This window comes from Puma concolor, chromosome C1, assembly GCF_028749965.1.
Source record: "Puma concolor isolate L17-30 chromosome C1, mPumCon1.1.hap2, whole genome shotgun sequence".
In the NCBI taxonomy this organism is placed as follows: domain Eukaryota; kingdom Metazoa; phylum Chordata; class Mammalia; order Carnivora; family Felidae; genus Puma; species Puma concolor.
The window spans coordinates 18,356,580-18,384,139 of NC_141674.1; the positions used below are offsets into that span (position 1 = coordinate 18,356,580).

At 49.2% G+C, this 27,560-nt stretch overlaps 1 protein-coding gene across 3 annotated transcripts in view; it reads left to right on the plus strand.

Moving 5' to 3' along the window:
• NCMAP (non-compact myelin associated protein) overlaps window positions 1-26,935 on the plus strand; it is a 42,561-nt gene extending 15,626 nt beyond the window's left edge. The window contains exons 1-4 of one of the 3 annotated variants that reach the window (XM_086716061.1): window positions 8,166-8,260; window positions 17,579-17,667; window positions 20,866-20,950; window positions 24,151-26,935. In XM_086716061.1, the coding sequence (XP_086572187.1) occupies window positions 17,586-17,667; window positions 20,866-20,950; window positions 24,151-24,292 (309 nt within the window). In that variant the 5' untranslated portion in view covers window positions 8,166-8,260; window positions 17,579-17,585 and the 3' untranslated portion in view covers window positions 24,293-26,935. Of the gene's footprint in view, window positions 1-8,165; window positions 8,261-14,176; window positions 14,348-17,578; window positions 17,668-20,865; window positions 20,951-24,150 lie in introns of those variants that run through there. The other 2 variants (XM_086716060.1, XM_086716059.1) reach the window with 2 other exon arrangements.
• Window positions 26,936-27,560: the final 625 nt, after the last annotated feature.

A 27,560-nucleotide genomic window follows, 5' to 3' on the forward strand; every position in this document is an offset into this window, starting at 1 on the left:
CTGCCATATTGGAAAGCACATGTCTAAATGCTGCCAGGCAGTAAGAAAACCTGCTGAGGAGTTCGGACTTCACTCATCTTAGCTGATGAGAGGCCGCTGAAGGTCTAGGCAGGGGAGAGCAGGGTCAGATCTGTTGCCTCGGGTGGCTGTGCAGCAGATCGTTTTGCGAGTGGACAGGCCCATTCTGTCCTCTCTGCTGTGGGAAGGAGGGTCACACTCAGGGCGTATCTCACTCCACCAGGCTGTGGTGTGACCGGAGAGGGGAAGATCGGGCACTCTCCCCAGCTAGGAATCCCCCCTCCCTTGCTGAACTCCAGAGCCCAAGGCTCCCGCCCCTGCAATCAGCCACTTCTGTGGCTCAGCCTGTCTCTCCCGAGGCCATCAGTGGTCCCTGAACAGGACAGGCTTTGGCTGAGCACGGCATCTGTGTAGTTTGTAGGTAAACAGATGTGGCTCTGGGCAGCTGGGCAAGGAAATGAAGCACCTATTAGCGTGTTTAGCAACAGCCCCACCTGGCCTAGCTCCCTCGGGGTCTCCTGGGGACACACTGGCCCACGGAGGCACATGCTCACATACTTGCCTCCCTGCCCCGTGCAGCTCAGTACCCCCAGGAGTGTTGCAGGTGCCCCTGTATACCCCTTACATCCTTCCCTGGACCCCAGACTCACGCTGCCTTGCCTCTTCTGCACGCCCTAAAGGTCTCTTCCACGTTCCCTCCAACTTCAAGGAGGGCAGAGCGGGTGCTGGGAGGTGTCTGGTTTGGGAAGCAGAAGACCAGGCCCCAACCCTGCCCTGGTAGCTCTGCGACTCCGGGTGGGTTACGGCCTCTCTGAGCCTCAGTTTCCTTGGGTGAGAAGCAGAATGGGTGCCATACGGATTAGATGAGACTGTGAGTGTGAAGGCCTAAGTACAGAGCTGGGCACAGGGGAGGGGCCCAACAGAAGCAGTCATGACTGCCTGCTAAGTGGCCACCATCCGCCACCCCCCTCCTGGGGACCCAGGTCCCCCGCACACACCCAAGGCCCTGGATTCTTCCAGCCTGCACGCCTGTGGTCTTCCCAGGTTGTCAGCCTCAAGACAGGGCTCACCCGGCATTGAAGCAAGGTTTCCTGCAAAGACGGGGGTCCCTGTGCTCAGCTCTGTGGGTGTGAGGTATGAGGTGTTGGTATTCCAGGACTCTGAGTTCCACGGGCGACTCTTCAGAGAGGACACCGGGGCCCTCAGGCCTTAGAGACAGCACCCGGGACAGGTCAGCACCGAGAGAACCCTGAAACAATATCGGGCTGGCTTACCCACTGGGCACGACAGACACAAGGCTCATGAAACTTGTAAGGATTCCCAAAATATTTTAATTTCTTTTAAAATCGGGGTGGGGGGCTGGGGCGCCTGGGTGGCTCAGTCAGTTAGGTGTCTGACTTTGGCTCAGGTCATGATCTCACGGGTCGGGGGTTCGAGCCCTGCATCGGGCTCCGTGGTGACAGCTCAGAGCCTGGAGCCTGCCTCGAGTTCTGTGTCTCCCTCTCCCTCTGCCCCTCCCGTGCTCATGCTCTGTCTCTCTCTGTCTCTCCAAAGTAAATAAACGTTAAAAAAAATTTTTTTTTAAATCGGGGTGGGGGGCAAAGAAAACCAACTTTGAGTGCAGAAGAAAATGTTTCCAATTTTTTTCCTCACATCAGGTAAGGAAGATTTAGAAAATATTTAGAGCCCATGAAGATTTATTCTGAGGTGGGGGGAGCCCACAAAAGCCATGACGCGGCTCTGACTGATTCTTCGTTCAGATGCTTTTGTTGGGCAGGGTACTTTCTGTCAGTTCTTGTTCAAGCCTTACACCCTGGTCCAGCCACACACCTCTCTCTGTTACCTCAGATGAGGAAAATGAGATGCACAAAGGGTCACTGAGTTGCCGGGGACAGGGAGCTTAGAGGTGACAGCGGTGGGATGTGGGCTGGGGTCCATCTGAGTCCACACGCTTTTACTTCGTGACAACACACTATTTGCAAGTTCGTCATTTTACTTAATTTGGTCCCCACGGCAGAAGGGGGGGACAGTCCCTCCCATTTGAAAGCTGCGGAAACTGAGGCCTGGGAAGGAGAAGGAAGTGCCTTGCTCGCAGTCACTTGCCTTGTCGGTGAGGGAGTCGGGGACTAGCCCTCTCCTCCCGAACCCTGCCTACGGCCCCGTTGCCTCCACCCTCGCCCCCACTGTGCCACCCTCACCTCGGCCACCCGGCGTGCGCGTATGGCTCCCCTGCCCTCCTTCCCAACCTCTGTCTGCCTGTGTTCCCACCTACAGAGGGGACGCTCGGGTCTGTGCTGTGTCCACATCCCCGCTCCTAGCAAAGGTGGGGGCTGGTACTGCCACCCGAGAGGGTGGGGAGGAAAGAGAGGCCCTGGGCCAAAGGCCAGAGTGAAGGTTTGAACGAAACCATGGGTCCCCCGGACAAATGCCCCTCTGTATCTCAAGGCCTGTTGTGACAGGCCAGGGGCCAGCTCTCACCGCAGGCGGCTTAAACGGCCGGGGTGGTTTCCTCACCTCCTGTCCTCTGCAGGCCAGTGCCTGCCAGGCCCGAGCTTGGGCAGGAAAGGGCAGGAGTGTTCCCTCTGGAATGGAGGGTGTGGGAGGCAAACAAGAGTTGGAGAGGCCGAGGGGCCATGTCCTGAACCAAACTGGGAGACTGCACGAGTCACAAGACGGAAGGCGAGTGAGAGGGAGGTCACTGAGTCCCCGCTCTGCGTCTTGCGGGAGAACAAGTCAAAGCCCAGACAGGACAAGCGACTTGCCCAAGGTCACGCGGCAAGTGCGTAACAGAGGAACTCATGACTTCCAGCCCAGGGTCCCCACCCGCCGCAGCAGGCGTCCCTGTCAGAGAGGCGGCGGTGGCTCTGTTAAATAGGTAAGGTGGTGAGCTCCACGGACCAGGCGAGAGTGTCACATGTTAAAATTACAAAGTACTGAGTTTCCTAGAATTCCGTGTGAACGTACAGATACTCCAGACGCAGTTTACATCCTACACTCATTAATTACAAACACTTTGAGGTTAGCCCAGCCCTTGGGAAAGGCAGAGGAAGAGGCAGAGAACCAAAAGCAAGACCACTGAGGGGCACCTGGGTGGCCCAGTCGGTTGAGCGTCCGACTTGTGCTCAGGTCGTGATCTCATGGCTCGTGAGATCAGTGAGAACTCATGCGAGTTCAAGCCCCACATCGGGCTCACTGCTGTTAGCACAGAGCCTGCTTCGGATCCTCTGTCCCCCCTCTCTGCCCCTCCGCTGCTTGCACACTCTCAAAAAGAAACACTCTAAAAAGAAAAAAAAAAAAAAAAAAGCAAGACCATTGAAAGGTTGGTATTAGGGACAAGTCCAGATTGTTCGAAAACATACCACATGAACTACCCACGGACTTTCCTGTCTCCGTGCCCCTGGTGCCTCACCGGCCGGCAGTTTCTTCATTTGTGAGGAGAGGGCCGTGGACCCAGTTGTATTCAGGCTGGCTTCCGTGGGATCCTGCGACCGCAAGGAGTTGCCCCCCCAGGACCACCCCAGGGGTGTGGGGAGGGGTGAACGAGAAATAGAGGCGGGGGTTGGAAGGGAGGCGTTTGGTTCCCCAAGCCCTTTGGGGAAGCTTTTCTATCATAAATTCATTCCCCAAACTCTCCCAGAGAAGAGTGGATTTCCTTTCAGTCTGGACCCACACACCAGAAAAGCAGCCAGTTGCCCTTTCTCTGGTTGGCGGAACCCCCTACACCTCCGTCCTCCCCCGAGTAGGACAGGTGACCGCCAGGCTGCTGCAGGGCACCGCGCTGGGCCCCCCCGGGTCCCCAGATCCCGTGTCCTTCTCACACCTTGTTTGTTCCTCCCGGTCGGCGGGGCCTGTCCTCCAGGAGCTCCTGGGGAAAGGTGACTGGGGTGGGGTGGGGTTTTTTTGAAGCTTCGCATGGCAGAAAATGTCGTTCTTCTACCCTTCCACTCAATATTTAGTTTGGCTTGCTGTACCCTTCCAGGCTGGAAATTATTTTCCCTCAGAACTTGGGAGCCTTGTCTCAGAGCTCCCGGTATTGCTGCTGCCAGACTCTGATTTCGTCTGATTGTTGGGCCTTTTATTGGTATTCAACCTTATTATTATTGTTTTTTTAACCCACAGACATGTATGAGATATTGTCTCTAGGCCCTGTGTTCTGAAAGGTCACAACGATGAGCCCTACGGTGGCGGGTCTGCTTTACTTACTCATTGTTCTGGGGACTCAGAGGGGCCTCTCCTTCTGAAAACTCATGGCCTTCATTTCTGGGAGGCTTTCGGGTGTTCTTTGATAATTTCCTCTTCTCGATTTTCTTTTTTTTAAACATTTCTGGAATTCTTACCAACATGATGTTGGGCCTCCAGGAGCAATCTGTTCTCACCTGTTTTCTTTACCTTTTTTGTTCCACCTTCTGAGAGATTTTCCCCTCTTTCAACCCTCCTATTGAAGTTTTTGTTTTGTCATATTTTTATTTCTTGGCACCCTTTCTTGTTCTCAGAATATTCTTTTCTTATAGCACCCTGTTCTTGTTTTATAGATGCAGTCTTATCTCTCTGAAGACAAGGAAGTTTTCTTCTGCCCTTTGTATTGCCTGCTTGGTTGTTGTTTTTTTTTTTTATGTTTATTTATTTTTGAGAGAGAGAGAGAGAGAGCATGAGCGGAGGAGGGGCAGAGGGAGAGAGGGAGACACAGAATCTGAAGCAGGCTCCAGGCTCTGAGCTGTCAGCACAGAGCCGGACGCAGGGCTCCAACTCAAAAACCATAAGATCATGACCTGAGCCGAAGTCAGAGGCTTACCCGACTGAGCCACCCAGGCGCCCCTGTCTGCTTGTTTTAAATGCCTCCAGCTGTTCATTTGTTTTGTTTACTGTCTGTTCAATCACGTTTGAGGCTTTTCCCCCCAAAGGTCTATAGACCCTTAACTGTCTGTTTTTGTTTAAGAAGAAAGCATTAGAAAGCTCATTTATTTTTTTCTAAGTTTATTTATTTTGAGAGGGGGGACGGAAAGAGAGAATCCCAAGCAGGCTCAGAGCTGGCAATCCAGAGCCCAAAGTGGGGCTCGATCCCACCAACGGTGAGATCATGACCTGAGCCGAAACCAAGTCTTGGATGCTTTACCAGCTGAGCCACCCAGGTGTCTCTAAAAAATTCATTAAAAAAAAAAAAAAAAAAAAAATCATGAGAAGCTCTGGGTGTGGGGGTGGGCTTTTCAACTCATGACGCCATTGGCTGATTGGTAGGAACCTGGTCATTTCATTGGAGGATCCTGTAACTTGAGGCAGTATCTGTGTCTGTTCTCTTTGGCTGGTCAGGCTCCCCAGCCCCTCTCTAATTTCCTGCCTGGAGGTTAAGCCTGATTGTCCAGAGTTCTGGCCCAAGGAGCTAAGGGGACTGGGTGAGCCCCACACTTCATGATTTAGACTTTCCCCCTGGCCCCCTTTTTGGCCAGGAATTGACCACCACCAGCCCTAGGTTTCTCTCCTCTGAGTCCCAAAGTCAGATGTGCATTGAATCACGTAGGGATCTTGTAAAAGGTGGTTTCATGTCCAGGTTCTTACCCAGTATTCCTGACGTGGCCCGAGATTCTGCAGTCCTACCAAGGTCCTCAGAGTTGCCGATGCTGCTGACCCACCAGCCATGTTTTGGGAAGCCAGGGTCTAGGGCAGTGCTGCCCCATACAACTGTGTGCACCAGTGGACCCTGCACCCACCAGTAGGGGGCCACAGTGCACATTCAGCACTTGAAATGTGGCTGGTGCGACCAAGGCACTGAATTGTGATTTTATTGAACTTTACTTGGTTTTCATTTAAATTTGGGTGTCCACAGGGGGCTGTCACCTAGGGCAGTGCAGGTCTCACCATACTGTGCAGGACAGAGAGGCCAGTGGCAGGGAGAATGGGGGAGCGGGGCTGGAGCTGAGCCTCTTAGAAACTTTCATCTTCCTCTTTTGAGCCCCATTTGGCACCCTGCCTTTTGGTGGCACTCGTTGCCACCTGTTCGTGAGCTTTCCTGAGCTTCTTCAGCTTCTTTTGTCGGTTTCCCCCGACCTGCAGGTTTGGGCCACCTCGGCCTTTTCCAGCTGCAGAGTCATCAGCTCGTCCAGCTTTCAAACCTGGGTCGGCCTCTCCCCAATGTGGCTTCTTCTCGCCTTTCCCTTTGGCCATGTGGATACACATTTGATTCCTTTACTGTCCTCCATGGGGGTTTGGGGAGGACGCAGAGATGAATGTTTGTCCTCCCTCCATCTGCTATGTGTAACCAGAAGGCCCTCTGCAGTTTTGTTTTGTTTTTTAAGATTTTATTTTTTTCAAGTCATCTCTACACCCAACGTGGGGCTCAAACTCACAATCCTGAGATCAAGAGTCACATGCTCTACCAACAGAGCTAGCCAGGCACCCCCTCTCTGCAGTTTTTGAAAGATAAAAATAGATCCCAGACTTTGTTCCTCCCGGGATGATGCAAAGCTGAATTTGGCTGTTCCCTGTCGTTTCCTATGGGCCGAGAGATTTGTCACGCTCGGTAGCCTGGAGAAACCATCCCTAAGTCACTGCAGAGCCTGAGAGCCGCTGGACAAAGTCAAAGGCTCTGCCTGTCTGGGGCGAGAGAGCCTGGCTCACCCACTCAGGGTGGTTTCTCTATTCCGTGAAGGGACTGGGGAGCCCATGGAGGGACCAGACAGCTGAAGGCATCCTCACACATCAGAGCAGGGCAGGGAGTGGATTTTCAAGACTGAAGGCTTTCTAAGCCCTTGGCAGGGGGGAGGTTTGGAAAGGACAGATTGAGAATGGTTGCCAGTTGACTGGGCAAACAAATCATGCAGATGGGACCAAATCCTGGCTGGCAGGGGCTGGGCTGGGGTGGTCCTTTGGGACAGACGAACTACAGATGGATGTATTTGAAACTTAGGTTGGAGGTAGGTGCTGAGGCTTATGGGAAATCAGCTTGCGTGGCGGGAGTTGCCCACCTGAGCCCACATCCGCACCCGTGTCCCCGCTGACCCAGGGTCCCCAGGACTCTCTCTGCTCCTCTCCAAAGCATTTCTCACATACTCCTTCCCAATGCATGCTGGTGCCCACAAATCTCTGGCTACGTGACCCACCTCCACATCCCCCACAGCGGCTAGGTACATCTCTTCAGGCACAGGAGGGGAGGCAAGAGTGGATTGAGTACAAACCTTGGGGCCAGAGAGATGAGAGTCTAAGTTCTATGTATTGGGCTGAGTGATGGCCCCCCATGGGATCCACATCCTACCCCCCAAAATGTGGGATCATGTTCCCTTACATGGCAAAGAGGAGTTTAAATTAACAGTTATGAGGGGCGCCGGGGTGGCTCAGCCGGTTAAGCATCGAACTTCGGCTCAGGTCATGATTCATGATTCATCTCCTGCTTCAGATTCTGCGTTTCCCTCTCTCTCTGCCCCTCCCCTGCTCGCACTCTGTCTCTTCTGTCAAAAAAGAAAGAAAGAAACATTAAAAAAATTTTTTAGGGGCGCCTGGGTAGCTCAGTCGGTTGAGCGACCGACTTCGGCTCAGGTCACGATCTCATGGTTTGTGAGTTCGAGGTGAGTTCGAGCCCCGCGTCAGGCTCTGCGCTGACAGCTCAGAGCCTGGAGCCTACTTCTGATTCTGTGTCTCCCTCTCTCTCTGCCCCTCCCCCACTCATGCTCTGTCTCTCTCTGACTCAGAAATAAATAAACCTAAAAAAAATTTTTTTAAATAAATAAAACAATAAAAATAAATTTAAATAAATTAATGGTTATGAGGTGGGGAAATTATACTGGGTTGCCTGGGTGGGGCCGATATAATCAAAAGTCTTTAGAAGAGCAAGGCAGGAGAGCCGGAGAGAAGGAGGCAAGATGATGGAAGCAGAGGTCAGGGACAGAGAGACAGGAAGATGCTACACTGTGAACTTGAGGGAACTCCACCGAGGGTGGACCTGGACGGCCAAGGAATGCCAGTGACCTGCCTGAGCTGGAAAAGACTAGGAAACGAGATTCTCCTCTAGAGCCTCCAAAAGGACCATGGCCCTGCCCTCACCTTGTTTTTAGCCCAGTGAGACTGATCTAGACTGCTGACGTCTAGAACTGTCAGAAAATTAACCTGTGTTGTTTTGAGTCACTTCCTTTGTGGTAATTCTTTACAGCAGCCCTAGGAAACGAACACCTAGATCGCCCATATGTTAGCACTGAGACCGTGGGCTGGCTGCCTAACTTCTCTGAGCCTCAGGTCCCTCGTCTGGAAGATAGAGGTAATATACATGAGGAAGTACATGGGAAGTCCTTGGCGTGGGAGTGGGTATACAGCAAGCCCTGGATGAACGGGCAGCTGTTGTGTTTGTGGTCATCGTCACCGTCGTCGTCACCACTGAGCGTCTGTCCGCAGACGTAAGTACAGACGGGACATTTCCCTTGTTGCCTGGACTTTCTCGGGTCGCAAGGACAGGGAACTGTCAAGACCTGGGCCGATCGCTCGACTCCAGTATTTCTCAACCTGGGGCGATCTGCCTCCCAGAAGATGCTTGGAAAGTCTAGAGACATTTTTTTTTTTTAATGTTTATTTATTTTTGCCAGAGAGAGAGAGAGAGAGAGAGAGAGAGAGAGAGACAGAGCATGAGCGGGGAAGGGGCAGAGAGAGACAGAGACACAGAATCCAAAGCGGGCTCCAGGCTCTGAGCTGTCAGCACAGAGCCTGATGCGGGGCTCGAACTCACAAACCTCGAGATCATGACCTGAGCTGAAGTCGGATGCTCAACCGACTGAGCCACCCAGGTGCCCCTAGAGACATTCTTGGCTCTCACACCCCAAGGGTGCTGCTGGCATCTAGTGGGTAGAGGCCGGGGATGCCGGCCAAAGCCCCGGGCAGCCCCCGCAACAAAGAGTTGTCAAATGTAAACCGTGCCACGGTGGAGGAGCCCTGCCATCCACTGAAGGTTCGTTGTGGCTCTTGGGCTCAACTATTAACGAGTAGAAAGAAGAGTGATCACAGGGCAGGCCCCTCAGAGTGTCCCCAGGAATATTGCTTACCTCCTGTGACGCTTGGCGGCCACGGGCAGCCTCAAGGTGGAAGGTGTGGGTTTGAGACGCAGCTTCTCCACTCGCTCGCTGTAAGACTTCGGGCGAGTCACTTCACGTCTCTGAGCCTCTGTTTCCTGTCAGCAAAGTGGAGACGAGAAGGCCTGCCTTGTACTGATCAGATGAGAAAACGCGTGGAAGCCCGGTGCCTCGCACTTTGTCGGTGTCCCCTTAAATGGTCGTTCCCTTCCCTTCCTGACTAGAAGGTCAAGGGGGAATTAATTACTTCCCTCTGACGTATTCACGTAGGGGCATAAACTTTCTAACCTTTTAAACTTCTTCCCCCTTTGGGACAGTGGGACACGCGGAGACTTACATGAGGGCCCGGATGTGGTTTGAGGACTTTTGGGAGCTGGCCCTTGGCTTGGGCCCCAAGACCGAGGGGCAAATGGAAGCCACGGGTCACATTCCAGCTCTAGGTCGGTCTCAACCACAACGCCCACAGGTCTCCCTCCTGCTGACTCCTGGCACGGCCCATGTTGCCCTTCTGGCCCTAGGCAAAAATCCGCCTTGTGACCCCTTTCCTTGGGGATTTCTATTTATAACTTTTCATACATGGAACTTCCCAGGCTTGTAGGTCTTGGTTGGAAGCTCTTGGGACACCTTTCTTTCCAGTGTGGGCCACAAAAAATCAAAAAGGAAGGGTGTTCGAGCCAGAATTTGGCAGGATGGGTAAAAAAGACTTAAAAGATATGGTGGGCTTGAAACCCAGACTTGCAGATCCAAAGGCTACTCACCGCTTTTTCCTTAGGACTTTTCGTATGATATTGACCAGACACCCCAGTGATCAGTGCTGGGCGAGGCATGAGGGGGGTGATCCCCACTAAATACCGATTGGAGGAAAGATTCTTAAAGGAAACAATTCCATTCTCATCCTCTGTGTCTGAGCTCTGGAGACGTGATCCCCATGGTTTTTCTTTGAATCCTCTTAGCGCGATGTACACGGTGGGCCTGGTTGGATGAATGACAGGGAAAATGGACAGAGGAACAGGTGGAAGGATGAAAGTGTTTATAGTAGAGGGTGGGTGGCCGGGTATATGAGTGGATGGGTGGGTAAAAGAATGGATAAATACACGACATAAGAAATTTGCTTCCTCGTTTCAGGGAACCAACCAGAAGGATTCAGCATGTAATTGTGTATGACCCCAAATTCAGGAGAGCGTTAAGCCAATTCAGACCCCACCTTTGAGAGCTGTGACACACAATGGGACAGAGTCACGCAGATAGGGCAGGCGGGGTGGGGGAGACGATGCAAAACCTAACAGGAATGGAGAGTCTAGGTGGTGGCCATTTAGGGTTCAGCTAGACTTGGGTCAACAGAACGTTTGAAGGCTCATTCCTAAGCGTCCTGTATGCGATGCTGCTGACAAGTCAGAACGCCTCTGTGTTCTCCTCGGTTTGTTCCCAGTCTCAGCTGCCTTCGAGGAAGGATTCCTGCCTTCCAGCCTGAACAGCACACACTCTCCTCTCTCTCCTAACATCTCCAGAGTCAATATCTGCAAAGAAGAATGGGCTTTTGGAAAACACTGGTTCTTTTTTTTTTTTTTTTAATTTTTTTTTTAACGTTTTTATTTATTTTTGGAACAGAGAGAGACAGAGCATGAACGAGGGAGGGGCAGAGAGAGAGGGAGACACAGAATCGGAAACAGGCTCCAGGCTCTGAGCCATCAGCCCAGAGCCCGACGCGGGGCTCGAACTCCCGGACCGCGAGATCGTGACCTGGCTGAAGTCGGATGTTTAACCGACTGCGCCACCCAGGCGCCCCAACACTGGTTCTTAAGATAAGCTATGAATGGCTGCAGTGTAATAAATAGAACCACAGATTTGAAAATCCCTTAGTGATCACTAAGGGGGGGTCATTTTATAGACAGGAAAAGGACCCAATGATCACTGGGTCATTTTATAGACAGGAAAACCAAGGTCCAGAGAAGGGAGAGGACTTTCCAGAGTCACATGGCCAGTCAGTGGCAATGGGAGCCCTGGTCTCCTGGTTCTCACCCCAAGTTATGAATCTGTGGCACACGCTTCCCCACCCCATCCGGCAACCCTCATGCTCTACCAGTCCCTTTAGGATTTTGCCTTCCTGGCAGAGGTTTTACTGTTCCGCAGTGGAAATGCAAGAGCAGGTCAAACCCTCCAGAAATCTAGTAAATCCCTCTTCCATTCCCCTCCCTGGGACACCATATTCATGGTTTGATTCTCTGACCTCCCTGTTCATACTTCAGTTTGGCCACATGCAGCAAACACTTGACCAGGTGGAGGACTCGGGGCTCAAGGGCCAAGGAGAGCAGGGAGAGCACAGACTGATGTCAGAGGAAAAAAAAGAAGGGGGGCCAGGAGCTGACATTTACCGCTCACCCACCATCCACCAGGCACCCTGCTGGGTAATTATATCTCACTGATTCTCACAACCTTATGGGATAAAGGGTGTCACCCCTGTCTTACAAATGGAAACACCGAGGCCCACAAAACTGCCTCAGCTTATAGAGCTGGTCAGCGATGAGGCCAAGATCAAAACCCAGGTCTACCTGACCCCAAAGCCCTTGCCGGGTCATGAGCTCCTAGACAACGTGCGCTGTTATGACAGAGCACCAAAAGTTCTCAAGAGCCACCCAGAAGGAGCTGAGGACCCACATCAACAAGATCAAGGTTACCAGGGGCCAACGCAAAGTCTTGTACTTGAGCTCAAAATGACATTTGCGCAAGAGCGTCGTGGAGACCTGGTTATTGGGCAGCAGCGGATCATAATATTGTCCGCATCGCAACGCAGCTGCTCTTGCCTTCTACTTCCAAAGCACTTTGCAGTTTAGAAAGCCTTTCCATTTACCAACCTCAGGGCTTTGACTGACTGGAAACGAGCATAAGACTAAGTCCGAAAAAGGTTTGGGGTTGTATCAATGGGGGGGGGGGGGGTGTGTGAACAGTATGCTGTGATTGCCGATAACGAGCTATTTGTTTGCATTAACCCAGGGTGATCTCAACAGACTTTGTGCACAGCCACTGTGCCAAATATATTACATGTTTTATCTCTGTTGATTCTCACAACGGACCCCGTGGAGCTTGCAACTCCTGTTTTACAGATCAGAAGACCAAGAGGTAAAGAAAGTCGACCAAGGCCACATAGCTAGAATTCAGGCTCAGGTCTGATAAGTATCAAGACAGATGTCATTCTGGACATTTCAGGCCCCCTCTGGAGTTATGTGTCCCGTTCGGGGTGCTTTATCTAAGGGAGACATTGGCACACAGCGAAATGAGGAAACCATGAAGGAAACTATCATTATAAAGATTGTTTGAAGGAGCTTAGAATATTTATCCTGGAAAAAAATAACCAGAGAACATATCACTGCTGTGTCCAAGGGCAGAAAGCTCCTTTAAAAGCAGATTGGGTTCGCAGGACTTTTACCAACCGTTTTGGGGTGGGGTTAAACAGGGTATACTGTAGCCAACTGCTATCGCCACCTATTGGTGGGAGGTAAAATTGCTGTGCTGTTACCGGCTGCTGTCATTGTTCTATCCTTGAAGTTTTGCATTTCACCGTTCATACGTAGAGGTGCTTTTATTATTTTTTTTATTTTTTAAATGTTTATTTATTTTTAAGAGAGAGACAGACAGAGCTCGAGCCAAGGTGGGGGGAGAGAGAGAGGGAGACACAGAATCTGAAGCAGGCTCCGAGCCGTCAGCACAGAGCCTGACGTGGGGTTCAAACTCACAAACCGTGAGATCATGACCTGAGCTAAAGTTGGATGCTTAACTGACTGAGCCACCAGGAACCCCCGTAGAAGTGCTTTTAAACCCATCAGGGTGTCATGTGTAAGAGGTAGCACATTTACCTTCTTGGGAAGAGAATTAGGACTGATGGGTGAAAATTACAAGGTGGGATATTTTGGTTTCAACATGAAGGTTAATTTTCTGAAAAAAACATCCCCCAAACTCAAGAGGCTACTTGGGAGTAGTGGGGCTCAAGTCTGTGGAAGAAACCACGTCATGCCGAGTTTTCCATGGTTCAGGAGGTGGGGAGAAATCGATCCCAGTGTTTTGGTGGGTGTAGGACATTCATGGGTGACCTACTCTGAGTTACCATTGGCCAGTTGCATAGCGGTCTGCCAGTGTTGGTCGTGTCTTTGTCGTCTTATCCAGGAGGGAGCTTTTAGGCCAGGCCAGAGGGAAAGAGGGTACCACTGAGGCAGAGGAGTAAGGGAAATATTTGGGACCGGTGGGATCTGGCAATGTTTATCTTCCAGATACGGCTCTAACACTTGACCAAGGGCTAGGGAGAGAGGAATGACTCAGAGAGTAAATGGTCCTGACCTTCCGTCACTTCCCAAACCAACCTCCCACACAGGACCGTTTGTAAACAACCCAAGGGAACAACAGTTCCTTGTAGATTCTGTAAATGTGATTAAGGTTCTGCTGAAGACAGAGGTTCAGAGTGTGGCCAAGGGTAGGGGCCAGGAGATAGGACCAGTCAGGGGTCTGGGGTCTGGGGCAAGGGCTGAGCTGCAGCCTGTGTGAGTTTTCTCATCAAAGCGTTACGCTGATTTAGGCCCTGGGTATTGGGCCATTTGTGTCCTGTGCGTTCCCTCGGAGGCAGTCCAGTGCGGGTTTATGGAGAAGAGGCTGCAGAATAGGACAACCCCTGGCTTGACTCTGAGCCTGGCTACATATTAGCCTTGTGGGTTTAGGTTAATTGCTTCTCTACTGTGAGTCTGTTTCTTCATCTGTAGAAAGGGCGGTGATTGTGCCCTCCTTACCTGATAGGTATGGGGACTGAATGAGACCTCCCTTCATAAGGCACTGAGCACCATGTCTGGCACACGATTTATTATTATTATTGTTATTATTATTATTAAATTAACCTCTGTCTGTGAAAACCTTTCTCCCCCTCCCTGCACCCTCTTTGCTTTTCTATGGCCGTGAACCTCGTCACAGGCACATTTGACACTGAAATCCCCCTGCTGGACCTCACTTGGTTAACAAGAATCACTGGGTCCCACACATGAAAGCACCCACATCCTTGGCCATCAGTGTTCCACCACCCTCCCTCCCACCTTCTCTGATGTGGCAGGAACAGAGATGTCATTCAGAGCCTCGGGTCCAGACATAAGGCAAGAAATGCCCTGAGATTACTCACTGTTCCCTCAGAAGGAAGAGTAGCCGGCCCATCCGTAAGGAGGTCTGCACCCAGCACTGGGCACCCCCGAGGTCACCTTGAAGGGCCTGCAGAGGAATCTGTGTCCTGGTGGCCTTAGGCAGCTGCACTACTGGTCAGTGTGTGTGTGTGTGTGTGTGTGTGTGTGTGTGTGTACATGTGCACGTGTACATATTTCTGTAGTTACCTGTCATGACCCCCTCTAGATGCCCAGGTGCCAAGAGCAGGTTGATGCCGTGGGAATTACACAGGCTTTGAAGTTTGCAGGGCCAGGTGCAAATGCCAGGTCTGTATCTTCCAGGCTGTATAAGCAGGGAGAGAGAGCTTGATATCCCCAAGCCTCGGGGCCCTCATTTGATCAAGGCAAGAGGAAAACCTGTTTTGCAATGCATTTGCTAATTGAATCAAGGCATGGATTAAAAAACAAACAAACAAAAACCTGGCAAAAGGTCTTGGCACACAGCAGGCACTTGGATAGAGGCTTCTGTCATTTTTGTGCACGTTGTTTCAATGGCAGATGTGTCCACAGGCAGGGGTTAGCTTGTCCAGGGATTACGCCATGTCTCTGTCACTAAGCGATCCTTGATCTGTGGCCACCTATTTGCTTCTCTTTTCTGTTTTTAAAAGGAATTGGAAGAAAGGATTATTGGTGAATCTTCTCAGCTTGATATTGGTAGGGATAGAAGCAGAAGGTTTAGGCAAAGCATAATAAAACTCTTTCCGATGGGACGGGGAGTGGGGGAGGCGGGGGCAGGTGCCTCTCACTGGGACCGGGAGTGGGGGGGCAGGGGGTGGGGGAAGGAAGACTTTCATCCCATGTTCCCCTACGGGTCCCTGTGTATTTTTGGAAAAAGAATTTTTTCTTGCTTTGACCTCCAGATCCACCTGTTTCTCATTGAGTTCGGCAAATGTTTGCTAATACCCACTACAACCCTGAGAGCTACCATTTATTGAGCACTGAAAGCACTTTCCGTACTTAACCTCGAACCCTCAGCTCCCTTGGGAAAAGCTACCTCGTTTTACAAATGTGCAGCAAACCAAGCTGGGAGAAGTCCAGTCACTCGCTCCAGAACTTCTAACTGGCAGCGGTGAGAAGAGCCAGGCGCTGTATCTGGGAGAGGTAGAAGGATATGAAAAAGACCCCGAGTAGCCTCTACCTTCAGGGCCCCGACAGTGAACACGGAAGGTTAACCAGCAGACACAGCGACTGAGACACGTGCCGTGGTGGCTTCTTGGCAGGGCGCTGCCGTGGGGGCAGAGGACAGATGGCTGATTCCGGCTGGGGGACGGGGAGTCTGCCTAGGGGTGGCTGGGCTCAATCTTGAAGGATGTGTTCATTTTGGAGGGGGAGCAGGCAGTGGAACATGGCCCGCGGGCCTGTTTCAGACAGTCAGGAGACAGGAAGCCCAGCCAGGAAGAAAGGTTGGCCCTTGCAGGAAGGTCAGGCAGAGCCCTGCAGGGCTCCTTGGGAGAGCCCGAGTTGCGTGGGTCCTAAGGCCCTAGGGTCTTTGGTAGGAAGAGACAGACAAGAACTGGGGTTTTAGGCAGGGCCCCATGGCTTAAAGGAGGGCAGAGAAAGTGGAGGCAGAGGGGGTCTTTCTGAGTCTGAGGCCCCCACGGGGCGGGGCAAGCCACAGACTCCAGAGCCCCAGCCTGGGTGCAGTGACCTGTCCCCCCCCTCCCAAATGGAGGGACACTGACCCTTTTCCATCAGGAGCTGGGGGCCTGGGGAGCTGCTCTCAGGAGAGGCCCACTGGGGGGACCTGGGGAGGCCAAAGCGTGGGGCAGCCCGCCCACCGCAAAGACCAGGAACGACGGGGGAGGATGGAGTGGTCTGTTGTCACAGAGGTTGGGCAGAGCTTGGTGTGAGGAGGCAAGAGGCTAGGAAGAGGGCATGGAAACAGCCAGGGAAGGGTTTGTCCTGCCAGATACGCAAGTGTGGGCGCTGAGAGACAATTGTGTTTGAGCCCAAGAATGCCGTGATCAAACCTACGGCCTCTCTCACTAGAATGTGAGCTTCTGGAGGCAGGGAGTCTGTCTCGTATCTCGTCGTGTTGTTCCCAGCGCCTAGCACAGCGTCGGTCACTGAGTAGGTGTTCGATTCTGGAGGGATCTGGCGGGAGGATCTGGACGCTTGTTTCTGGGGGGTGTGAGGTACTAGCCGCGTACCTCCTGGCTCACTCCTCAAGTGTAAGACCACGGGGGTATGAGTTTGGATTCCTGTCGCTTTCGGGGCAAGGGGATAAGACCGTGCACTCGGCGAGTATGTTTGAGTCCAAGCTCCACGTCTTCCTCGCTGTGTGACTTTCGTCGAGTCACTCAACCGCCCTGAGCCTCAGTTTGCTCAGCAGCAAAATGCGATGATGCTTGAGAAGATTAATGAGTGAGCTGATAGAGCGTGTGAAGGTGCCTGTGACAGAGCCTGGTGGTCGCTCAACACGCATTATCTGTCCTCCTGCCGAGGGCTTTGTGCCACCTGGCCTTCGTCCTCTCTCCTCTCCTCCCAAACCGGGCCCGTCACTCAAGGCCCATTTCAGTTTAGCTTTTCCTCGAAATCGTCGGTCACAACCCAATGATGGCTCATGTCACTGGCTGCTTAACAATAGTAGTCAAGGTTTCCCTCTGCTTATTTACTTGTTTATGTCCGCCTCCTTAGATTGGAAACTTCTGAAAACAGGAACATCATTTCGAGCGTCGTAGGGGGTTTCTGACAGTCCCACCGGCATGGGAGGCGGGCGCCCTGGGTTACGTTCTAACTTGGGGCTCCATGAAGCTTTGGGGGCTTCACTTTCATCCGGAAGATGGCAATAATAGCCTCCCTCACAGAGTTTCTAGAAGACCAATTTAGACGTTCTGTGTGAAACCCAGGAGACATTTAATAAATATTGTTGAATTAATTTAAACTGCTTCGAAACATAAAGTTCTTCACAAATGTCAGGCATTACTTCTAATTCTCCCTAGGAGATAGCGAAAGGCCTTTTATTTACTTGCTGGGAGGAGAAACCGCGTGCTTGAATATTCTCCCGTCATCCAGGTGAAGAACGAAAGAGGCGTTGTACAGGGATTATAAAGCTCACTCTGGTTTTGTTTTGTTTTGTTTTAACGTTTATTTTTGAGACAGAGAGAGACACAGCATGAACGGGGGAGGGGCAGAGAGAGAGGGAGACACAGAATCGGAAGCAGGCTCCAGGCTCTGAGCCGTCAGCCCAGAGCCCGACGCGGGGCTCGAACTCGCGGACCGCAAGATCGTGACCTGAGCTGAAGTCGGATGCTTAACCGACTGAGCCACCCAGGCGCCCCAAGCTCACTCTGGTTTTAAACAAAATGTCATCTTTGTTCTTACCAGGGTCGAGATGACCACGGCCACCCCGTTGGGGGGGACTACCTTCTTCTCACTGAACGTGACCACCAGAGAACAGGACTTTCTGTACAAGAGTAAGGTCAACTTGGCTTGGCGACCGGGGGAGGGAATGGCGGGAAGAGGACCAGGGGCAGCTCATGGTGTAGAGGTCAAGAGCATGGGCTCTGGAGATGGACTGCCTGGGTCTCAGTCTCCGTTCGACCAGATGCCCGACATGACCACTGCGTGATCCTGAGCACACGACCTCACCGCTTTGTGTCTGATTTTTTGTCAGGAAGATGGGGATATCACGGAAGCTACCACATAAGGTAGATGGGAAGACAAAACAATATAATCCATGTCAAGAGCTTAGAATGGTCTCGAGGCACACAAAGTACCTGATGAGTATTATTATTATCATTACTGCTATTACTGTTATTATCATCAGGGAGTTTGGGGGTCTAGAGGGCAATGGACTTTTGACTCTCACGTGAGATGTCTTTAAATGAGTCACCTTAAAATGTAACTACTTTCATCCCACGTTTGTAAGGCGAAAACATCCCATCAATTCACAAAGGAGTAAATGAGTAAAGCTAGGAGTAGTCTGGGAGACACCTGCCAGGAACCAGAGGTCCCCAGAAAGAAAAACGTGATGACCGCTCTTCAGAAAACCGCTGAATTGTATTAGGGGAAGTTGGGCCCATTTCTGTCATCTCTGTCGATGTCTCTGCACGTGGAACAGGCCTCCCGACACTGAAGTGTTTCCCCGGTAAGAACAGCTCCAGACCACGTTAGTGGCAGGATGTGTCTCTTCCATGGAGACCCAGAAAACATCACTCTCGGGACACGGTCCCACATTAGCCTGCTTCCTGCCAGGTGGGGGGACCTTCAGAAACCTGCTGAAGTATTTCACAACAGTTCTCAAGGGAGATGTAGGGTAGCTAGAATTTTTGTCAGCAAGGTGGGAATGATTCTGCTTTCATTTAACTAAAAGTGATGACTCTCAGCTAGGCAATTTTGCCCCCTAGACAAAATTGCCAGGTTTAGAAAATAAAATACAGGACACCCAGTTAAATCTGAATTTAAGATAACCAATATTTGTTGAGTATAAGGATGTGCCAAGCAATGTTTGAGACACGCCAAAAAAATAATTCATGATTTGTCAGAAATTATTCTCATTTTATTTTATTTTATTTATTTTTTTTTTTTAATTTTTTTTTCAACGTTTTTATTTATTTTTGGGACAGAGAGAGACAGAGCATGAACAGGGGAGGGGCAGAGAGAGAGGGAGACACAGAATCGGAAACAGGCTCCAGGCTCCGAGCCATCAGCCCAGAGCCTGACGCGGGGCTCGAACTCACGGACCGCGAGATCGTGACCTGGCTGAAGTCGGACGCTTAACCGACTGCGCCACCCAGGCGCCCCAATTATTCTCATTTTAAATAGGTATTCCATACTTCATCTGGCCACTCGACTACCAGGGGACACTTGACGATGTTTGGACACTTGCCTGTCACAGCTGGTGGGGAGGGAGAAGTGTCGTTGACATCTAGTGAGGGCAGAGATTGTGCTAAATATCCTACCATGCACAGGACAGTCCCCACAACAAAGGATTACCCAGACAAGGTTGAAAAACCATGAACTAAAAGTATTATCACTGGGCTCCACAGGAAGGAAAAAAAACCAAGTTATTCTATGATGGATCCCCCCACCCCACCCCCTCTTTCTTTCCTTCCAGTCTTACTTCCTGTCAATATTTGCACGTAGTTTTGTTTTTTGTTTTTGTTTGGTAAACCTTTTATAAGAGCATTGCATACCTTCCAAAAAATGCATGAATCCTAAGTGCACAGCTGGATGAATTTTCACAAAGTGAACACGCTTGTGTCACCAGCCCCCAGATCAAGAAACGAACCACTACCAGTTTCCCAGAAGTCCCAGCACCCCTTGCCACACGATCCCCACCTGCTCAAGGGAATCTGCTGTTCTGACCTCTCACACCAGACCTTAGTTCTACCTGGTTTTGAGCTTTATGTAAATAGAAACATATCATACATAGGCTTGGGTCTGGCTTCTTTTACTCAACATTATGTTTGCATGCACATATTTTAATGGTTGCAACACAATGTGTATATGCGGGTGTGGACATAATCTCATATTCTATTTTTCACACATCATTCAAATTATAGTGCGATATTTCGTGAGAGGCATGCACACCTTATTAAACCATTCCTATATCTGGAATATAAATAGTATCGTAACTAACATCGTCATTTATATAGCTTTTTCTGTATTTAGGATTATCCCCTGAGATAAACTCCCCAGAATCAAACAGATTGGCTTAAAGTATGACTCCCCCTTTGTGGTTTTTTGTTTTTTTTTTTTGTATTTTCAGTATCAATTCTGACAAGCATGTTGATCTTGAACATGGACTTAGAGGTGGGCATTGGGAGTGGGCATTGATATTGAAATTAGAATCTGAGATATTAAGCTACAAGGACATTCACCATAGCCTTGTTTTTAATAGGGTAAAATTGAAAACAACATAAATATGCTTAATAGAGAATTGGTAAACGAGTCCAAACAATGGAGTGCTACATAACCATCAAAAGTCATGGAAAAAAATGCAACTGCATGGAAAGATGATTAGGATAGTGTTGCAAAACTGTGTATGGAACATTGTTCCATTTTTATCAAGTGCACATTTCCCCACTTTTATGACTACTTCCTTGAGGTGGATTTTCAGACATAGGATTAATACCTTTATTCAAAAAAGACCGGTAGATAGGTATTTAATATGCATATATGCATATACATGATCACACTGGAGAACGTCCATATGTGTAGATGATCAACAGTTCCTGGGGCCAAGAGTTCTTTATCCTCCCCCACCTTTTTTTTGCTTGCATTTATATTTTCAAAATATAACTACAAAAATCACATATTTCTTTTGTGTCATCAAGAAGAGGGACAGGCGCTTTGCTTGCCTGTTGACACAGGAAGCTTGATGCTATGTTAGGACTGATAACAACAGGATGGCCTGAGACAGAATTTTGGCAGGTGGTGTGCTGAGGACTCTGCCCTCAAGCCCCATTGGGGGTAGGGGTACTCTGCCACTGTACATATGTATGTCTGTGTCCTGGGGTCAGCAGTCAGGGTCCCAGGACATCACATTCTCTGCCCCCCCTTGATCCAATGAGGATGCAGGATGCCCTGTGTAAGCCCCCCTGCCAGTCTCTGAACACTTCTCTTTATTTCAGTTCACACGTTTGCCATTTCCACCCCTCTCCTCGTAGGTTCCGGAGCCATCGTTGCTGCCATTGTCGTGGTTGTCATTGTCATCTTCACCGTGATTCTGATCCTGCTGAAGATGTACAACAGGTACGGGACGCCCTGGGCTCTAGATGGTCTTGTCCCATCGGTGATGTCAGAATGAATGGGAACTGACACTGTGAGTGCCAGTCGCGTGCCCAGCGGTATCCCTAAGTCCGTCGTCAAGCGCTCTAACCCTTTGGGTGTCCTTTTTTGACATCTGTTCTGCTGTAGGAACCTCATGGTAATATTTTTGCATCTGGAGAAATATTTTTTACATATAATAATCATAATGACAATGATAATGGCCTTGAGCACTGTGGGAAGCCCTTGTAATAGAGGGCTATTACAGTAATAGAGGAATATTTCAATCCTTTTCTCTCAGGGAGCCTTCTGCTAGGTTGTGTTGAGCAGACTACGTAAGTAGTTGAGGTTTCAAATACTGGAATGCCTGTACCCCCAGCTCCACTTTATGGGACCAAATAAGACAAAATATAATTTGATTTCATAAAGAATAAATGTTGGGGCCCCCGGGTGGCTCTGTCGGTTACGCATCCAACTTTAGCTCAGGTCACGATCTCACGGTTCATGGGTTCAAGCCCCGCATCGGGCTCTGTGCTGACAGCTCGGAGCCTGGACCCTGCTTCAGATTCTCTGTCTCCCTCTCTCTCTGCCCCTCCCCTGCTCAGGCTCTGTCATTCTCTCTCTTAAGAACAAACAAACATTAAAAAAATGTTTTTAAATAAAGAATAAATGTTGTGTTATCACCTTATGTGTTAGCACCTCTAAGTCGCAACTTTGCTAGAAGGTATTCTTTCTAGGCAAGAAATTAAAATAAAGAGACTATAAACACAACCACATCATAGCAGACTTGGAAGCCGTTAAAAAAAAAAGATATTATAGAAGAGTTTTATTGATGAGGACAACCATTTACAGTATATCGTCGGTTTACAAAAATAATGTATACGTTATGACTATACATGTGGATTACACACACACACTCAAGAAACATTCAAACGATACACAGCAAAGTATTGACAACCAGTGTGTCTGCACAATGGGATTGCTATTTGGTTCGTTGGTTGGTTTTTGCAGAGGTGCATATATTTATTTACTTTCGAGGAGGTGTAAACATGCATTGTTTTTATTTATTTTTAAATGTTTACTTATTTTTGAAGGAAAGAGAGAGCATGAGCAGGGGAGGGGCAGAGAGAGAGGGAGACACAGAATCCGAAGCAGGCTTCAGGCTCCGAGCTGTCAGCGCAGAGCCTGATGTGGGGCTTGAACCCACGAACTGCGAGATCATGACCTGAGCTGAAGTCAGTCACTTAACCGACTGAGCCACCCAGGTGGCCCAAGATGCGTTGTTTTTATAATAATGTTAATGTTATTTATAAAACATGTATTATATGTTTTATATTATATATTATGTATATATTATATATATATATCTCATATATATTATATAACATATATTGATCTCTTAATATGTGCCAGGCATGATTCCAAGCTCCTTGTATTAACTCATTTAATCCCCCACAACAACCCCACAAGGGGGTAATTTTATACCCCCCCAATTTTGTAGGTGTGAAACAGGCACCAGGAAATGAGCTAACTACTCAGCCCTCCGTGACAGAGTTGGGATTCAAAGCCAGTACATGTGGTTTCAAAGAAAATGCTCCCACCACTACATGTAATAATAATAACACTTAATAAGTTATTATTAATATTGGGGGGGGGGTATTGCAATTTGGATCCATCCCAGACCAGGAAGTGGCATCAAACCACAATGTCTGCCCTTCATTCCTGTCCATCATTCCTGCGCTCTGAGTCTGTTTTCTGGAGTGTAATTGGATGGAGACTCTACTCACCAGTTTACAGTGATGCCTGGGCTGAAATGGAGAGACCAGGGTTCAGTCTTTGGTCTCTTAAAGGCAGCCAAGTCATTTAACCTCTCTGTGCCTCAATTTTGTCATCTTTATTTTTTTAAGTTTATTTATTTATTCTGAGAGAGAGCAGGGGGAAGAGAGAGAGAGAGAGAGAGAGAACGCACAAGCAGCAGGGGAGGGGAAGAAAGGGAGAGAGAATCCCAAGCAGGCTCCGCACTTTCATCGAGGATCCTGATGCAGGGCTCCATCTCATGAACCGTGAGATCATGACCTGAGCCGAAATCAGGAGTCTGGTGCTTGTCCGACTGAGCCATCCAGGCGCCCTGATTATGTCATCTTTAAAGTGGAAAGCTCGGGGCGCCTGGGTGGCGCAGTCGGTTAAGCGTCCGACTTCAGCCAGGTCACGACCTCGCGGTCCGTGAGTTCGAGCCCCGCGTCAGGCTCTGGGCTGATGGCTCGGAGCCTGGAGCCTGTTTCCGATTCTGTGTCTCCCTCTCTCTCTGCCCCTCCCCCGTTCATGCTCTGTCTCTCTCTGTCCCAAAAATAAATAAACGTTGAAAAAAAAAAAATTTAAAGTGGAAAGCTCTCCAAGTGTGATAACTGAGTGATGATTACATCGAGAATGCCATTGTTTTGAGGAATATTTAGGGGTGAAGTGGCATGACCTTTGCAACTAACTCAAATGGTTCATGATTAAAAAAAAACAACTGTGTGCATGTGTGTGTGTGTGTGTGTGTGTGAATGGAGAGAGGGGGGCAGGAGAGAGAGAAGGCAAATGTGGCAAACTGCCAGCCATCAGAAAATTGTTCCATGAAGGATATTCAGATACTAATTGTACTGTTTGTGCAACTTTTCTGAGCATTTGAAATTAAAAAAAAAAAAGAATTATGTTAGGTCAACAAGATGAAATTTCATGCAGACGTTAGAATTAATGATTGTTGCCAGTCACTGCATTTTCTGGCATATAAAATGAAAGACTGGATATACGTTTTGAGTCCATTCTCTTTTCAACTACGTAAAAAGTTCTTAAATATTTCTAGCAATAAACTTAGGAAGCACAATGAAACTGCAAAATGTAACTCACGCTACGGCTTTGGACAGAAAAAAAACCATAACGTCTTCATTTCGTCTCTAATAATAGTCACCTATCTGACACCATTCGTTAACAGGGGGAAAAATACAATTAAATATCTAATCTAGGTTACACAAAAAATGGAAGGGTCAGACTAGCTGAAGTCTAAGGGCCCTCCCACTTGCAAAATTCTGTAGTTGGCCATCAAGCAATGTGATTTAACGATGATCCACGTCAATCCCGTCAGAGCCAAAATCATTGAGTCTATGGGGCAGAAGACTCCAACATGCATGCGTATCTCGTTCCAGGAAAATGAGGACAAGGCGGGAACTGGAACCCAAGGGGCCCAGGCCATCCTCCCCTTCTGCCTTGGGCCCAAACAGCAACAGCGGCCAACACCCTGCAACTGTGACCTTCAGCCCTGTTGACGTCCACATGGAGACTCGGTGACCCCCACCCTGGTGCTATCTTGGCCACCATCCAAAGAGCCTTCTCCCGTCAAGACCCAGAAGCACATTTCTCCTCTGGCAGCTTCATTATGAGTTCCTTCTGGTCGACAGGGGCGTCTCTTATTCAATTCCTGATGCTTCAGGCAACCCCTAACCCTGTCCCGCCCTGCACCGCCCTGGCTATGTCCATATCCCTATTGCCCCCCTTACAAAAAGCTATGGAACATTCTTTTGTGATCTGATGAGGTAGACCCAGGTTGGGAATCCACTGAAATGGATGTGGCTGTCTTCCCCAAACACAGTTGCTAGACAGACAGACAGACGGCTAGCCCAGGAGTCTTCTGGTCAGGAGGCAGGGGTTAGGGCATGCCCCCGAGTGTACAACAGGGTCTGCCACTGGGGTCAGATCAGAATGAGTGCCATCTATATCCACGGCTTTGCAGAGCAAAGTATTCAGTCCCATTAATCAGGCACAGGGGAACTAACTTGGGCTAACTAACCAGAAAACCAGCTTGTTAATTTATAACTTGTTCCAGTACTGGAGGACCGCTAGCTAGCTCATGACAACCGGTCAGCACGTTTCTCCCTCTTTGAGAAACGCTATGGGAGAAACTAAATTCTTCTTGAAATGTTTCTACTTCATTTGTAAAGAGTCCGAGAGGGACTAGGGTGACCTTGAGGAATGATGGCCTCTAGGGCAAAAGCTTATTGCTGTGTCGCTGGGCCTTGAATGAGTCTGGGGCTAGTCAGAGCCCCTCTTCTCCCTTTGGGGCTGCGTTAAGCCTGACTCAGCCTCATTTCCTGGCTCTCCTCTATTTGGATTCCCAGCAATCCTCTCTGTCCGGGTAAACCTTCCTTCCAAGGACCAGTATTAGAGACTGATAAGATTACAGCCCCATGTATGTTACCTGCGCCCTTCCCGGTCACCTTGCAGAGATTCAGGGCACGTTCTCAGCACCACATTCACACACCATGTCTCTGCACAGAGCTGATCTTTTCGACTCTTTAGCCTGGAGAACAATCTGTTGAGAGGGGAAAGCATTTTTGAGATTAAGAAGACTTGTCTCCCAAGACCTGCCGCCTGGTCGTGTGGCCTTGGAAGAGTGACTTGAGCGCTCCATAGTCAGTTTGCTAACCCCAAAGTGGGAATGATGACATCTGCCCCCCTGGGGTTACGATAATCAGCCACGGACGTAGTGAAGCACCTGGGGTAGTGCACGGCACCCAACAGATGCTTAATAAATGACAGCCAGCATTGTTTATGGCAGTCAGAATATGTCTTAAAATCAATGGGTCCGTTACCGTAGTTGTACTCTTTCTCTCTCAAAAAGCTGGTTTTTAATCAGTTGTGCATCTTACCGTTGAATGCATCTTGGAAGCAAGGTAATAAATCCTTATCCCGTTCTAGAAAGTAACACACGCTGCCCTTTAACCTCACATTCTAGGAGTGTCTCCCTCTTGGAGTCAGAAATCTTTGAGGGGAAATCGAGGGTCAGGAAGGTAAGAAGACTGACCCAGGGTCACAGAGTCCTGCCATCCCATGATAAAAATGCTCACTTGAATATGTCTGGAAAAATGCTTGCAAATTCGTCCTCCCCAGACAACATTTGTCCCTACTGTGTTTAAATATCCACCAAGTACCAGGTCCTTGGCAAGATGCTTTCACATAAATTGTCCCATAGGATTTATTTTTCCCAATAATCCTGGGAGGTATTATTTTTTTCTGTTTGCAGGTGAGAATTGCAAACTCAAGGAGAAAGGTACTTGCCCAAAGTCCCACAGCTATTAAGTTGCAAAGACAAGACTCAAACTCACGTCTCCTCGACTCCAAAGTCCCTCTCTCTCTGTTGTACCAAATTATTCCCTAACCTCCTGGCTCAAAACACAAGAGTGTGAGCCAAACAAGAGGAGGACAGGGGTCCATGTGCCTGAGCGGAAGTCAGGAATCTAGCTTCCAAACTAATAGTGGGGACAAAGCCATTCTGGTAGCCTCCTTTGGGCTTCCATGATTGGAGCCAAAGGACCCCTTTCTAAGCTCATGGAAGCCCTAAAGATTCTCATCTCATTTCCCCTAACGTTTTCCCCAAGGAGCAAGGGGTAGAATGGCATCCAACCAGGGCAAAGCCATTTCCTGAAGGGCTCAAACCCCAAATAGATATGTTTCCCAGAGATATTCTGCTTTTAAAAAAAAAAGACGTTGGGAATGTTCCAGCCCGAAAACCAAACTCTTCTGCCCATAGTGAAATCTAGTAATTCTGACCAGAGGAATTATCCTCTGGTCTATGTTGTTCTGCTAAATGAAAGCTTGGAAGTGAAGGAGGGGGGAGAGGGAAAGAGGAAAGAGGAAGGCCAAGAAAAGGGTTTTAGTGTTTTGTTTTTAACTAATGGAGATAACTCAGTAATCCTTTATGGGCCCCTATGTGGAAGTTGAGGTGCCACTAAACACATTAAGTCATGGTCCCTGTTCTCAAAGAGTCTGCAGCCGGTCTCCCGAGACAGGGATCTTGCAACAACGCAGAGTTATTTCATTTCTGACAGGTGCATTTCCTAACAGAGCAGATGCTGCCTTATTGGGCCACTGAGTCAATAAAAGATACTAAACATCTAAAGAAAAATGTCTAAAAATAAAGAGGTTCAAACCAAACATTCCTTGAGTTGACTTCAATTTCATTTAGAGTTAACAAATACCTTTCCTAGGAACTTCCTTTCCCTGACACTGTAAATAGGGTTCTGCAGGGAAGCCTGAGCTATTTTGAAACTGTGCCGTCGCTTCTAAAGGCCGATAGAAAGGGTGGGCTGCCAGGCCTTCCGTGAGTTAGGAAACTTGTTAATTTGATTAACTATTAGAAAAGGAATCTCACTTGAAAGCCTGCTGTTAAACACGAGACGAACTAAGATGTCAAAGTTTGGGGACTGCTGGGAGAGAAGTAGACATATTAGAATGCAACCCAAGTCCTATCTAATAATGATGTTTACCGTTAACTGAGCTCCTCCCTAATGTGTGCCAGGTATATAAGTGTGTGTGTGTGTGTGTGTGTGTGCGCCTATATATATATATATATATATAGGCATTTTATACCCACCAGCTCCTCTAAACACAACTCCCATGCGTAGGAGCCATCATTATTTCTATTTTTTTGGATAAGGAAACGGGCTCAGGAAGGTAGCTTGTCATTGGGTGATGCCGTGGACGTGTGTCCCTCTTTTGGTGGCCATTCTTGCGTTTGGAGAGTCCGCTACTTTAAGAGGCAAGAACACCTCCTGCTAAA